Here is a 15123-nt window from a genome sequence, read left to right as displayed (position 1 = left end):
CAGCAGGGGATTACATAAACAGAGCCAGGTCATACGCGGCAAGCCAGGTGCTGCGCTGTGGCTCCCTTCAGCGGGGCAGACGGCACGGCCTCGGGGTCCGGCGCCTACCTAGCGGGGACTGCCCCGTTTTCAACACCACGAGGGAGGGAGCTCACAGCAGCCTGCGGTCACGTGGGAGACGCACCGGTGTCGCGTGGCATTGCCCCAGACTGGTGCTCACTCCCCTGCTCGTGTCCCAACGTAAGCCTGATGGAGCTTCATCGTCCGGACGACCTGTAGGAAGTCACGCGGGTTCACTGTGTGGTGACGTCCCGCGAATACACCTGGCGGCATGGGCTGGCAGTTCTGTGCATGCTTGCTAGTGCCCTTCACTCCAAAGGGCGGGGAAGTGACACTGGGCAAAATGCGGGTGAGGCCTCTACACTGAAAACTAAGTACGGTTTTTCGAGACCTACATTAACCTTCATGAATGGGAGTTTGTAATTTTTTAATGTTTCCATTCATCTTGGTACATTTTTTGTTGTTCAGTCGCTCAGTCCTGTCTGACTCTTTGCGACCCCATGGACCGCAGCACACCAGGCCTCCCTGTCCATCACCAACTCCAGAGTTCACCCAAACTCATGTGCATCGAGTCGGTGATGCCATCCAGCCATCTCATCCTCTGTCGTCCCCTTCTCCTCCTGCCCCCAATCCCTCCCAGCATCAGGGCCTTTTCCAGTGAGTCAGCTCTTCACATCAGGTGGCCAAAGTATTGGAGCTTCAGCTTCAATAGATACGTAGATTTACTGCAATTCCTACCAAAATTCCAATACGCTATTCTGAGGAAAGAGACAAGCTGACTAAGATGTATATGATTTCAAGACTTATGATAAAGCTGACGTACTGAAGACGGTGTGGTGTGGACACAGGAGAGATAAGCTCATTAATGCATGGGCGCAGAGGCAGACCTTCACCTCTGGTCAGTTGGAAAAGGGGCCACGCCAACCAGACAGGAAGGAAAGTCTGTTCAACAAACATTGGAAGGATTGGGTGTCCTCTGGATAAACATGAACCTCGACCCCTTCCCCACTGCACCCACAGGGTCACCGAGAGGGGGTTATAACCTCAACAGAGAGCTGACACCACAGGGCTTCGGAAGAAAACCTGGGACGAGGTCGTCAGGACCTCCAAATGGACAGGACTTTCCCGGGGAGGAGCCGAGCAGCACAGACCGTGAAAGACACCCGGGAAGAAAGGGGACTTGAGCTCCAGGGTTTCAGGGCCTCTGCCTCTGAGCCCCTGTGCTGACTGTAGCCGCCCTGTGGCAGGATCTGGATCAGCCCGTTGGCGCCAGCTCCCCTGGTAGCTGAGAGTGCCGCAGGCTGCAGGCCTCGGGTCAGCTCAGGGCCCTACCCAGGGCCCACAGCTGTGCCCAGCCCCCACCTGCTGAGCCACAGGGGCGGAGCCAGGCCCATGCCAGCCCTCCCCTAGACTCAGGGCTGCGGGGGGACAAGTGCCCATCTCGACAAGAGCGGGACCCGGGAGCCTGCCTCCTGCAGGCTCTTAGGTCTAGTGAGGACCGGGACACATGGATGTGGCCATGACCACCAGCAGCACACTCTGGTCGGGCCTGGCTGGACCCTTCCTAGGAAGGAGAGATGAGGGAGCTGGGCCCAGGCAGACTCCCAGGGAGGGGCAGGGGCTAGGGGCAGGGGGTCGGGGGAGCCGGGCCGGGGCTGGGGCAGGGGGTCGGGGGAGCCGGGCCGGGGCTGGGGCAGGGGGTCGGGGGAGCCGGGCCGGGGCTAGGGGCAGGGGGTCGGGGGAGCCAGGCAGGGGGGTTGCAGTCCTGGGGCCCTCCTCTGCTGCACATGTGAGTGCAGAGGGGCCCAGGGCCGGGCCCTCCCAGGCTCTCAGGGCCTGCAGGGTGCTGCATGTGTGCCCGGGGCTCCTCAGGGCCTGAGTACTGGCTGTGTGCTCCTGAGCTCTTGGTGCCCTAGCCGTGACCCTGTGGGCCGCGGGGCCTCTGTGGAGGTGGTGGGAGAGGAGGTGTTTGCAGGTTCAAGATCTAGGCCCAGACTGTGCAGTGACAGGGACCCCAGGCAGCTGACTGACTCACACAACCCGTCCTCCAGCCCAGATCCTTCCGGCAAGGTTCTGCTCCCTGAATCCAAACCCCCAGCTCAGGTGCAGTCAGGGAGCAGGGCTCCACACAGTGAAGACTAATGAAGCCACTTCTTTATTGAACCTTCGTAGGAGGCCGGGGACCTATGGGGGCGACAGCTCAAGGGGAGGTGCTGAGGGTCCATGTGGCCACACCAGGAGGTTTCACTGGGAGGGGATGGGCCGCCTGGGGCGGGGCGGCTGCCTGGGCGGGGCGGCAACTGTCTGGTGCCCCCTGCAGAGTCTGTTCAGCCCGGGGCCACACGCCCGCTCCCACGGTGGACAAGGGACAGACAGCCCGCTCACAGCTTGCTGCGGGGGCAGCGCTGCAGGGCCTCTCGCAGGGCCCGGGTCACTCGGTCCACGCTCTCCCTTGTGGCGTTGCCGCCCAGCAGGCCAATCCGCAGCACCTGGGGGCCAGGTCGGGGGAGGAGGTCACCTCGGGCGGGGGCCCGGCTGCCACGACTGAGGCCGTTGCAGAGCCGGCTGGCGTCCCCCATTGCGGGAGGAGGGGCAGAGGGTGCCTTTGGCTGGCAGGTCACTCCCGGGTTCAGAGAAAGGTGTCCCCTTCCTCCTGCCCTGGCCCTCCGTGGGCCACTGGCCTAGGCCTGGGCCTGGAGCACTCATGGCCGCAGGACCCTTACCTTCCCCGCCGAGGGCCCAAGGCCGCCCGCAATCTCTATGTCATGGTGGTCCATGATGTACTTGACGATGTCCCTCCAGTCATAGCCCGTGGGGACCACCACGCTGGTGATGGTGGGCAGCCGGAGCGCCTGCAGAACGCATGGGGCTTGGCCCCCTCATGACAGATGGCAAGCAGCCCAGCTGCCCGGCCTCCAGAGGGGCGGCGGGGAGGGTCGAGCATGGAGGCGGGAGAAAGGACCCAGAGAGCGGAGTCCCCACCCTCCCAGCAGCCATGCCCGTGGGCTGGCGCTCAGGGCAGGGCTTCCAGCCTCCAGGGATCCCCACCCCCGCACCAGCCTGCCCTGTGTCTGCTGTCTGGCAGGTCACACTCTGAAGCTCGGGGTGCCTGGGGCACCCTAACCCTTCCAGCATACCCCATCCCTAACCCCTTCCAGGCTGGTGTCTGGCTGGGGCTCTGCAGGCTGAGGGGCATCTTCCAGCTCAGAGATCACCCACAACGACTCCAGGCAGGAGGCTTTGTGGGGAGTAGGGGCACCCACTTAAGTGTCCTGAGATCCAGAGGCCAGAGAACTGTGACCGTGACAGTGACTGCCCCCACCCCAGACCCACATATCCAGACGGGGGCTGGAGAGGTGCTCTCCCTCTCCCCACCCCTACCTGCTGCCCCCTGCCCCGCCCCCTGCCCTCTGACCCCTGCCCTCCGACCCCCTGTTCCCACCCCTGCCCCCTGCCTCCAGCCCCTGCCCCCAGCCCCTGCCCCCTGCCCTCTGCCCTCACTCCCTTCCCTTGCCCCCTGCCCTCTGACCCCCTGCCCCCGCCCCTGCCCCTGCCCTCTGACCCCCTGTCCCCCTGCCCCTGCCCCGCCCTCCTCACCGGGTCCTTCACGAACAGCTGCAGGCCCAGCCCCTGCAGGCACGCGTACAGGTACTCGGAGGCCTCGTGGTGCTGCCGCCAGCTGTTCTCCAGGCCCTGGAGGGACAGGTTGCAGGCTGGGGGCCGAGTGGGTTCCCTCCTCGGGGGCCAGAGTGGGAGAAGCTGGCTGGCATCCACAGCGGGGGCGCTCTGGCCTGGGGAGGGTCTCCTCTCCTGTCCTGGACACTGAGCCCCTTGGGAGCTCCCTTGAGCCGCAGGTTTAGGGCCCTGACTCTGCCCAAGGGCCGGGCCTGGGCCCCTCAGGGGGAGTGGAAATGGTCTGGAGGGGAAATAGCCTGGGCCCCAGCCGGCGGTTGGGTCCTCCAGGCCCCTGGAAGGGGTGCGCACTTAGCCAGAGGCGGGGGGCTGGCCAGATGCAGACAGTGCCCTCCCAGCCCCTGACCCCACAGGCCCTATTCCAGGGGCCCAGCCTCCCCTGCTTCCAGAGCTCACAGCCGGGGCCTCGCTCTGGAGAACCCCTCCCTGAGTGTGCAGCCCCCAGCCTCTCCGGCGGCGCACACCAGCCCGAGGCTGGGACAGGCCCGCCGCCTGGCCCAGGGCAGTGGTGAGGTGAGTGGACACAGGGCAGACGTGGTCAGCGCAGCACGGCAGCCTCGCTGAGGCTGGCCGCGGCCCAGGCCTCTCCCTGCCCCTTGGGTTGGCCCCTGGGCTGGCCCCTGGGTGCTATCCCAGTGCGTTTCTGGGCCTCTTGGGTCCCGAGAGTGCGGACACTGCCCTGGTCATGGGAGCCACCCTGGTGGCATCACAGCCGCTGCTGACCTGTGCGGCTCCTGCCCTACCTGGGAGCGGTGGGCACAGCGGGGCTCCTGGAGGGGGTCTCACTCCCCAGCCCTCCCTCGGCCCGCCCTCTCTCCTTCCCGCCTGGCCTCTCCGCTGGCAGGCTGCCTCCCCTCTGGGCCCTTGCGTGTGCTTTACTGGGAGCCAGAGAGCGGGAACACACCTGTCCCATCGCTGTGTCTGCCCCAGCCCCACCCAGAGCCCTCCTGCCCCGGCCCAGTCTCCTCCAGCAAGGCCCCCCAGCCTGAGGAAACCCCGGGGAGGGGCTCTGGGGGCTCCCTAGCCTCGCCCTGCGAGACCCAGCTCCAGGCTCCCCGACTGCCCCCCCGACCCCACCCAGTACCTGCTCCGCCAGGTGGGCCAGGCTCTCCCTCAGGCTGTACAGGCTGGTGACAGGGATGGTGTGGTGGTACCTGGGGCGCAGAGGGGGCCTGGGTCAGCGGGCACGGTCGGGCGGTGCCTTGGTGTCCCCCACCCCCGGCTGAGCGGGGTGCAGGCGGGGCTCCGGGCAGGGGCACCGGCCAGGCTGTGGGGGCAGGTGGACTGCAGTGGAGACTGGGCACTGGGTCCCTCCTGGAGCCTGGTGCCTCGCTGTGACCTCTGGGCAGGGCACAGTTCCTGGGGTCCCCATCCCCGAGGGTCACGTAAGGGGCTCAGGTTAAGATAAGCTCGCCTCACAGAGAAGCCTGGGGAGCCTTCCTTTTGAGAAGTGGGTGAAGCGGAGGCCCAAGACTGAGAAGCTGTCAGGCCAGGTGCGAAGTGCCTGCAGGAGTGTGAGGACTTCTGGGAGAAGGGGGCCTCGTGGAGGGGGCCAGGGACCACGCCCGGGGCCTCGAGGACTGGGGGTACCCTGGAGGGCATTGCAGGCCTGGCACTGGAGAGCCCGTGGCTCCGGCTGGGGCGCGGGGGAACGAAGGTTGGGGCTCCCCCTCCCTGTCAGTCCCTGTTCCCCCAGGCTTCCCTCACTCACGTCCTGGGCTTGTCATCACAGCCCCAGAAGTTGGCCAGCCACTGGATGTCCAGGTAGAAAGAGACGGGCTTGGTCTTACGAGCATAGATCTTATTTCTGGGGAGAAAGAACCAGCAGCAGTGCACCTTGTTCCTCAGAAGTGAGCCGGGTCGGGGCCCGCAGGCCCCAGTGTCTGCGTTCAGGCCCCCGGGGTCCAGCCTGTGCCTCTGCCTCGGGGGTGTGAGCCTGTCCCTCGGGGCCCGGGCTGGCACCGCCCACCCGTCTCCTCCTGTGGAGTCGCCCTGCTGTATTCTCAGGTCAGAGAGAACAGACGGGAAGGTCTGCTGGATGGCGAGTTCAAACACAGAAAGATTGCGGGGGGGGACCCAGTTTGAGGAAAGCATCCTGGAAACTCGTTTGGAAAGCTGGGGAAATCTGAGGACTGCACTAGCCACGCTGTCTCCAGACTGCTGTTTGACGTACAGGCCCAGGACTCGGCGGCCACACGCCAAGCTCCAGGCAGTCTGCCCATTGCAGACCCGCCCCGCAGGCCCAGTCTGCAAGAGCTCCTTCACTGATGTCTATCCTTTGCTGCTGCTGTTCCTCCTGAATGCAAGGGCCTTCACACAAGGATTGATGCTTTCCAAATGTGGTGCTGGAGAAGACTCTGAGAGTCCCTAGGACTGCAGGGAGATCCAGCCAGTCAGTCCTAGAGGAAATCAGTCCTTAAGATTCATTGGAAGGAATGATGCTGAAGCTCCAATACTTTGGCCACCTGATGGGAAGAGCTGACTCATTGGAAAAGACCCTGATGCTGGGATTGAGGGCAAAAGGGGAAGGGGGCAGCAGAGGATGAATGGCTGGACGGCATCACCAACTCGTTGGATATGAGTCTGAGTAAACTCCGGGAGTTGGTGATGGACAGGAGGCCTGGCTCGCTGCAGTCCATGGGGTCGCAGAGAGTTGGACACATCCTAGTGACTAAACATCACCAGTACGTGAGTCAGACTCCTCCGTCTGTCTCAAGCCTGAAGTCAGGGAGAGACGCTCTCAGCACCCAAGGGCCTCTGTTCAGTCCTGAGCGGGCTTTCTGCCTGGTTGCCTGGCCTGTCCCTATGCCAAACGGATGCCAAGTGCATAAGACACACAGGTATCCCGGCCCTGAGCTTTTCTCTATTTGTTCAGTATGTTCTACAGTGTTTATTGCACAGATGTCTGTCTGTCCATCTATCTGCTTCAGAAATCTGAACATAGATAGGGTCACCATATACTTAAGTTCTGTGTTTAATGGTGAAATTTAAATCTAAATCATTTAAAAATAGTATACCCACAAAAAATGATGGAGGGGAGACTGAGGCTAGAGGCCTCATCTCTCCTGGGGGGGCAAGTGCAGCTGGGGTTCTCTGGAGGGGCCTAGGGGACAGCCTGGGAAGAGCCCAGTGCCCCGGGCTGGGAGACCTCGGGCTCCCCGGCAGGCCTCGCCTCCCACCAGGCCTGTCTTGTTTCTCCTTCCCTCTCCACTGGGGGCCATCTGGCCTTCGCTGCCAGTCTGGTCTGGGTGGGGGTGGGCGGGGCTCACTCACTTGGCCTTGTTGCTGAAGGAGATGAGCGAGGTGCCCGGGGGCGCATTCAGAACCTTCTGGGAGCCCGAGTACAGGACGTCGATGCCTGCGGGACAAGGGCACACCCTCAGGGGCCATCCGTGGGGGCGAGTCGTGGGGGCCGCCTGGCCCAGCAGACGTCGGGGGGACCTGGGACCCACCGTCCAAGCACGCTGTGGGACTAGACCCCTCTCCTGCGGGCCCGACGCTGTTCCAGGTGGGCTGAGCTAACCGGAGGGCCCCGCTATTATCTACTCGGCATGGCAGACCCACGCGGCTGGGGTCAAAGTGCAGGCAGGGAGGGTGCGGGTGGCCGGGGGTGAGGAGAGGTGATGCTCTCGCATCGTGAGGTGCCCGTCCACGGGGCGCCCCTACTGCCCGGGGTTTTAAGACACGGACAGCAGCAGCGGAGGGCGCTGGGCAGGCAGCCAGCTGGGAGGATGGAGGACCAGGGCTGGGATCAGAGCCCCGCCCTGCCGCCACCTCCCTGAGGGTGGGGTCAATGGAAACCGAGGCCTGGATGGCCGGACCCAGGTCCCTCCCTGGTTGGCACTGCCCGCGCCCTCCTCGTCAGGGCTCTGACCCTCTCCAAGTGCTGGTCCTGCAGCGTCCCCTCCTCCCTCCCTCTCTCCCTGGGCTTGTCCCGGCCCAACGGCCCAGCTGGGACATGGGGTATGGTCAGTATGGAGGGTGTCCAGCCCTGGGAGGAGCTGGTGTGTGCCCGGGGGCCTGTGGAGACCGGGCCCCATGTGGGGCTGACGGACGTGCAGGCCCCGGCACGGGGCACGGGACACTGGAGAGGACTTCTGACCCTCAGGGCCCACCGACAGGCTGGGGTGGGGGCAGGCACTCACCCTGCTGGTCCATGTAGACGGGGGCCCCGCCCAGGGATGCCACCGAGTCCACCAGGAGCAGGCACTGGTGCCTGGGGGAGGGCAGCAGAGAGCAGGACGGGGCCTCAGACTTGGCAACCTGCCCTGACCTGGGACCACGGTCAGCCCCCAGCAGACCGGACATCACACGGGGGGCTCAGGATGGCCAGGGCCTCTGGTCGCTAGACCCCGGGTCCCCACACAGGTACTTGAGAGGGCCAGCCGGGCAGTCTGCATCCTGTGGGTCAGCTGGGTACCCTGAGGTTGCAGGCCTCAGGGCTGTGTCGGGTCTGGGAAGCTGGGCAGCAGAAGACTGGCCTTCCGTCTGTCTGGCAGCCCACCAGGCAGACGTCCAGCGCATGCAGAGGACAGAGTCCAGGAGCAGGCTGAGCTGAGCCTCTGACCCTCCTCCACCCGCACTTTCCTAGGAGAAGGGCCCAAAGAGCGTTCCCTGTGGGCCTCTGGGAATTGTAGCCCAGGCGACGCTGGTGAGTGTGGCGCCCTGGACAGGACTCCAGGGGACAGGTGGTCTGGCTGGGGCTGTGCCCAGTGGCCCCATGGCCCCTTGGAGGACAGCAGGTCTGCCAGGATGATCCAGCCTGGAGGTGGAGTTTCTCTCCTTTCCCTCTGTGGTCAACTGTCCAGAGCAGGGCTGCTGGTCCTAGAAAGGGACCCCGCTGAGGGGTGGGGGCCCTGGGGAAGCAGTGGAGGGCGGGGGCTTCTCTGGGGCTCTGGGGTCAGGGCAAGGTGGGCAGGCCCTGGGCCCAGCTTGGAGGGGGGTGGCACTCTGGGGACACCTGATCCTGCTCTCAGACCAGAAGGTATACCCAGCCTCTGCCCAGGGCCAGGAGGACCCCAAGAAAGCCTGAACCCCACTCCACATAAGAGAGGCTGGGGTGGGCCCAGCGGGAAAGGGAGCTGGACCTGCCCTGTTACTTCCTGTGGGGAGGGGCCTGCCAGCACCCCAGCGAACCCCACCCTATCCCCAGCCTGGCTCTGAGCTGGGCTTGGCCCTGTCCCCAGCACTGACAGACACTCAGGGCACGGCTCACCTGAGGGACAGGCTTACCTGAGGGACAGGCTCACCTGAGGGCCAGGCTCACCTGAGGTACAGGCTCACCTGAGGGCCAGGCTCACCTGAGGGACAGCCTCACCTGAGGGCCAGGCTCACCTGAGGTACAGGCTCACCTGAAGGACAGGCTCACCTGAGGGCCAGGCTCATCTGAGAGACAGGCTCACCTGAGGGGCCAGCCTCACCTGAAGTACAGGCTCACCTGAGGGCCAGGCTCACCGGAGGGACAGCCTCACCTTAGAGACAGCCTCACCTGAGCGCCAGGCTCACCTGAAGGACAGCCTCATCTGAGAGACAAGCTCACCTGAGGAGCCAGGCTCACCTGAGGGACAGTCTCACCTGAGGGACAGCCTCACCTGAGGGGCCAGGCTCACCTGAGGGGCCAGGCTCACCTGAGGGACAGCCTCGCCTGAGGGCCAGGCTCACCTGTGGGGCCAGGCTCACCTGAGGGCCAGGCTCACCTGAGGGACAGCCTCACCTGAGGGCCAGGCTCACCTGAGGGACAGGCTCACCTGAGGGACAGCCTCACCTGAGGGCCAGGCTCACCTGAGGGACAGCCTCACCTGAGGGACAGCCTCACCTGAGGGCCAGGCTCACCTGAGGGCCAGGCTCACCTGAGGGACAGCCTCACCTGAGGGACAGGCTCACCTGAGGGACAGCCTCACCTGAGGGCCAGGCTCACCTGAGGGACAGGCTCACCTGAGGGACAGCCTCACCTGAGGGACAGGCTCACCTGAGGGACAGGCTCACCTGAGGCACTGGCTCACCTGAGGGACAGCCTCACCTGAGGGCCAGGCTCACCTGAGGGGCCAGGCTCACCTGAAGGACAGCCTCACCTGAGGGCCAGGCTCACCTGAGGGGCCAGGTTCAGCTGAGGGCCAGGCTCACCTGAGGGGCCAGCCTCACCTGAGGGCCAGGCTCACCTGAAGGACAGGCTCACCTGAGGGACAGCCTCACCTGAGGGACAGGCTCACCTGAGGGACAGCCTCACCTGAGGGACAGGCTCACCTGAGGGACAGCCTCACCTGAGGGACAGCCTCACCTGAGAGCCAGGCTTATCTGTGGGGATGGGATCACCTGTGACAGAGCTCCCCATAGCCATCGAGGGGCTGCAGCACGCCGGTGGACGACTCTCCGTGGGCCAGGAACAGGAGCGCCGGCTTGTGCCGGGCCAGGGCCTGAGGGAGAAGGTGACAGCCTGAGGCAGAGCCAGCGGGGCAGGGGCCTCCCCCGGTCTGCCGGCCCCTCACACGAAGACTGTCCTGTGAGGGTGGGATGAGACCTGCCCCAGACACTGCCGCCCCACAGACGGCCCCATAGACGGCCAGATCTGGGCAGCGGGGACCGGACGCTCCTCCGGCCCCGCCTGTGCTGGCAGGGCTGGGCATCTCGGGTCCGGGAGGAGGGCTTGTTCTGGATGGTGTGGACTTTCTTCCTGAGGCTGAGCCAGAGTGGCCTCAGCCCCCCACCCCATCCTCCTGGGGCCAGCATGAGGTCAGCCTGGTTCTGGGCTGGATGGGATGATCCTGCCCGATAGCGGGCACTGGCACCCCGAGACTCAGGGCATGGCCTGCTCCCCCCCCACTCCTGCCCCTGCACCCTGCCATGGCCTGGGTCCTGATCTAGCTTCCTTGGGGAGCAGAACCCTCCTAGTCAAACTCCCACCTGCCCCAGGTGTGGGAAAGCTTTCAGGGCCGGGCAGCTGGGCTCAGAAGCCCCGGGGACCCGCCATGGCCCCCTCCCCGCCCTGAGCCGGCCCAGCTGACTGGCCCTGCCCTGGGTCACTGCGTCCCCCGCACCTCCTCCACCTCCTGCAGAGTGAAGTGGCCTCCAGGCGCCTTGACCATCGGGTACACGCGGGCTCCTGGGGGCAACGTGAGTGGTGAGCGCCCCTGCACACGGGTGGGGCCCAGCACTGGGGATGTGGCGTGCTGAGCAGGTGGGCCCTGTGGGGGCTGTCCACACTGGCCCAGCCGCTGCCCAGGGAGGAGCTTGGCGTGTGCTCGGTGAATCCAGGCTCTGCGGTGCGCGGATGGGAGCAGGTCCCACAGCTCTCGGCCCCCTGCTCTGGCCTCCTTCCCTGAACCCAGCCGGGTGGGAGCACCCCTGTCCCTTGCCCTCCCCCCAGAGGAAGTGCGGATCTGTGCAGGGCTGAGCTTCAGAGGGTGACATTAGAGGGTGACTTTGGAGTGTGACATCAGAGATGACTTCAGAGCATGACATCAGAGGGTGAGGTGACATCAGAGGTGACTTCAGAGGGTGACATCAGAGGGTGACTTTGGAGTGTGACATCAGAGGTGACTTCAGAGGCTGACATCACAGGGTGACATCAGAGGTGACTTCAGAGGCTGACATCACAGGGTGACATCAGAGGTAACTTCAGAGGGTGACATCACAGGGTGACATCGGAGGGTGACTTCAGAGGGACCACAGCGTTTGATGAAGGACTGAATGGATGAGGGAGGCCTGAGCGGGCTTTGCCCTCTTTGGGGCCTGGGGGCTCCAGGAAAGCAGGCCCTTGTCCTGCTCCCCGTGCACAGCAGACCCCCAGCCTCATGTGCAGGAGGCAGGGAGGTCCAAGACTGTCCCAGAGCCCCAGCCCAGGGGTGTGGGGTGAGGTGGGGAGCCCCAGGCCAGGAGGGTGCCTTGCCCAACCTGGGGTCCCCTTGAAGCCAATGTGTAGACTGGAGGGGCCCCGGCGAGGGGTCAAGACCCCCTCAGGCTGTCAGGGGTTGTCCATTGACCTGGACCGAACAGGGCCGCGTGTGGAGCTGACCACCCAGGAGCTTCACAACATTTCCAAACCACGATCAATCATTAAACCCAAAGCACACTCGGGCTTTGACTTTTGTCTGTCTCTCCAGAAAATTTTACTCTGGACTGCAAACTCTGTCCCTACCTCAGCATTTTGCAGCTCCAGAAACTGCTTCTGAGATTTTATGGGAGATGCAGCTTCTGGAACTTTGTCTTGTAACAGAGGCGGGGCTGGCCCCTAGAGACCTCAGAGAGCTGGGGTGGGGGGGTCCCCCGGGTTTGGGCTGAGATCCGAGAACACCCTGCAATGCCGACCCCTCCGTGGGCTCTGGAAACTGCTGACCCCAAGTTCCAAGACACCAGGGGATGGGGCCTGGAGCATCCTGGGAGGAGGCAGCGGGCCGGCAGGAGGTGGAGGCATGAAGCGTGGGGAGCGGGCAGCTTCTGCCTGGGGAGGGCCTGAGGTTGGGAGCAGGACCTGGTGCTTCCAGGTTTCATGCTGGCGCAGGAGGCCTTGGGAAGGACGCAGTGAAGGGCCACACCCCCCCCGCCCCGTCTCTTACCGATGCGCTCCGCGATGTCCTGGGCCCGCTGCCCCCAGATACCGCTGACCCCGACCAGGAAGGAGTCGCCTGGCTCCAGCAGGTTGAACAGGGCAGCCTCCAGGGCACAGTGCCCTGAGCCGCTGATGGCCAGGCTCAGGGGGTTCCTGGTCTGGAACACGTACTGGATGCCTTGCTTGATCTCATCCATGATCTGGGGGTGGTGGACACACGGCTCACAGCCCCTCCGCTCCCACTCCTAGGAGGAGGCCGCCCAGGGGCCGGGGCCGAGGCCGAAGCCCCGCTGACCGGGCCGCCCAGGGGCCGGGGCTGAGGCCCCGCTGACCGGCCGCCCAGGGGCCGAGGCCCCGCTGACCTACCTGGTACACCTCCTGGTGCATGTGTCCCAGCACCTGCAGCCCCCCGGCCGCCATGACGCGGGGGGTCAGGTTGGAGGGGCCGGGCCCCAGCAGAAGCCGGCTGGGGATGAACAGCGGCTTGCTCAGGGCCGCCGGGGGGGCCACCAGCAGCGAGTGGGAGGCCATCGTCCTCACCCAGCCTGCCGTCCTGTGTCCCAGGACCGCCCTGGCTGTGGTCAGTGCCCAGAGCATTTCCCAGCAGCCCCTGTGCTGGATGACCAGGCTCCGCAGGGCACCGGGCTGTCCAGGAGGCGAGCCTGGCGGGTCGGTTTCCGCTCCACCCCCGCCTTTGCTGCTGTCGTCGTTACCTGACCGTTATCAACGTCTGTCCTGCGTGTAAAGGCCTGGCAGCAGGGGTGTCTGGGGAGGAGCTGGCAAAGTCCAGTCAGCGAGAACAGGACAGAGCTGAACGAGCTGGCCTCTGCCCTCCAGCCCTCCCCCGCTCTGTCCCCAGGGACTCCCAGCCCCGTGAGGCTGGCTGGCGCAGAGCGCCCCCACGTTTCACATACAGGACCAGAGACCCAGCATTTCCGACTTGGTGGGCCTACTGGCTGTGGTAAAAGCTCGCAGCCCCGCTGTGGTGGTGAGGAAGCTGTCCCGGGGTGCGGGCCTGTGCCAGTGACGCTTGGGTGACAGAAGGAGCCGTGGGCCAGGTTCAGCCCACTCCATAGCTTGCTGTCTCTCGCTCAGCTCTTGGAAAAACCCACTTTAGAAGTATAGATGTCCTTTCGTGTCATTTCTTTTTTGATTCCGCAATGAGGGATGCCACACAGTACTTCTCCTTCTCTGGCTCTTATGTCACTCAGTGTGACAATCTCTAGGACCACCGTGATGCTGTAAATGGCACCACTCTGTCCTTTTCCACGGCTGAGTAATGTCCCGCTGCACGTGCGCGCCGGCTTCTGTGTCCACTCACCTGTTGGTGGACATTACGTTGCTTCTGTGTCCTGACGTCTGTGAACAAGACTGCGATGAACATCGGGCGAGTGTACCCGTTTCAGACCACATTTTTCTCCAGATGTATGCCCAGGAGTGGGATTGCTGGGTCTCGTCGTAGCTCTGTTTTCAGATTTTTAAGGCACCTCCATAGTTTTCCACAGTGGTGTACCAATGTATATTCTGACCGCAGACGCAGACTCACAGACGTAGAGGACAAAGTTATGGTTTCCAGAAAGGAAGGATGGGGGAAGGGATACTTGGGGAGTTTGGGATTTACATGTGTGTGCGTTCTCAGTCACTCAGTCGTGTCCAACTCTTTGAGACCCCAGGGACTATAGGCTGCCAGGCTTCTCTATCCATGGGATTCTCCAGGCAAGAATACTGGAGTGGGTAGTCATTCTCTTCTCCAGGGGATCTTCCATCCAATCCAGGTCTCCTACATTGCAGGCAGATTCTTTTCTCTTCTCCCAGAGAAGCCTGGGATTTACACGTACACACTGCTGTAACCAACTAGGGCCCCCTGTACAGCACAGGGAACTCTGCTCAATGTTCCGAGGTAGCCTGGATGGGAGGGAAGTTTGGGGAGAATGGACACGTGTATGTGTGTGTGGCTGAGTCCTTCGCTGTCCACCTGGAACTATTACAACGCTGTTAATGGGCTAAACTCCAGTATAAAGTAACAAGCTTTCTGAAAAGAAGCTAAGAAAGGAGTGTGTGCTCCACATGCACACGTGCACACACGGGCATGTGTCCTTCCTGACCCTTTGGAATAAGCTTTTCCTCTGCGAGTCAACACCAAGGGTTCTGTTGCTCAGTCTCCATGCACATAACCAAGGGGTGCTTGCTGGGGGTCCCCCAGCCTCTGAGTCGGCAGGAGAGCGGAATAAATGCAACCGTGAGTGCAGCGGGAGGGGCCAGGCCCGGGTGAGGGCGGCCTGCCCAGCATCGCCAGGCCCAGGTGAGGGCAGCCTGCCCCGCACCGCGAGTGCCGCAGGAGGGGCCAGGCCTGGGTGAGGGCGGCCTGCCCAGCATTCGCATGCCCAGGTGAGGGCAGCCTGCCCCGCACTGCGAATGCCACAGGAGGGCCGGGCCCGGGTGAGGGCCACCTGCCCAGCACCGCGAGTGCCGCGGGGGTGGGGGCCAGGCCCAGGTGAGGGCCGCCTGCCCAGCAGAGCCGCTGCTGGGACGTGGAGGGGCCCTGCATTGCACGTGCCCAGGCCACGGAGGCACTGACCGGGCGTCCTGAGAGTAGACCCTGCTCTGTACAGACCACAGGGGCCCGGGTTGGAGCTCGCTGGGGGCTCTGTTCTGTGTTTCGGGATCTGACGCCGTACCACAGTAACCAGGGAAGCAGTCCAGCTGCCATGGAGGCTTCACGATGGACAGGGAGGCAGCCACGCCTCCCGGGACCTGCTCGAGACCTTACTCCACAGGGATTCGCCTCCCAGCTCTGCGGAGCCCCTGCATTCAGCACTTGCTGA

General features: G+C 64.1%; 1 protein-coding gene across 1 annotated transcript; it reads right to left on the bottom strand.

The window, feature by feature from the left end:
* Positions 1-2192: 2192 nt before the first annotated feature.
* On the bottom strand, positions 2193-13064 carry AGXT (alanine--glyoxylate and serine--pyruvate aminotransferase). The gene is made up of 11 exons (XM_027538153.1): positions 12665-13064; positions 12306-12498; positions 10788-10852; positions 10066-10166; positions 7899-7969; positions 7027-7111; positions 5465-5560; positions 4838-4907; positions 3658-3753; positions 2784-2912; positions 2193-2549 (listed from the first exon to the last, which is right to left on the bottom strand). The coding sequence occupies exons 1-11, from the start codon at positions 12893-12895 to the stop codon at positions 2442-2444; spliced, it is 1245 nt and encodes a 414-aa protein (XP_027393954.1). The 5' UTR covers positions 12896-13064; the 3' UTR covers positions 2193-2441.
* Between the last annotated feature and the right edge of the window lie 2059 nt (positions 13065-15123).

The sequence above is a fragment of the Bos indicus x Bos taurus genome, chromosome 3, assembly GCF_003369695.1.
Source record: "Bos indicus x Bos taurus breed Angus x Brahman F1 hybrid chromosome 3, Bos_hybrid_MaternalHap_v2.0, whole genome shotgun sequence".
Classification (NCBI taxonomy): Eukaryota; Metazoa; Chordata; class Mammalia; order Artiodactyla; family Bovidae; genus Bos; species Bos indicus x Bos taurus.
Note: the sequence above shows the minus strand (reverse complement) of the source record. Positions and strands in the feature narration are given on the sequence as shown.

Bases quoted from the DNA above. Each gene is read 5' to 3' on its own strand.
- AGXT (XM_027538153.1), bottom strand. From the start codon at position 12,895: ATGCTCTGGGCACTGACCACAGCCAGGGCGGTCCTGGGACACAGGACG. The intron at 5,561-7,026 runs GTGAGTGAGCCC...CTTTCTCCCCAG, and splicing joins TCCTTCAGCAACAAGGCCAA to AAATAAGATCTATGCTCGTA. The intron at 4,908-5,464 runs GTGAGTGAGGGA...TCTGCGCCCCAG, and splicing joins TGTGATGACAAGCCCAGGAC to GTACCACCACACCATCCCTG.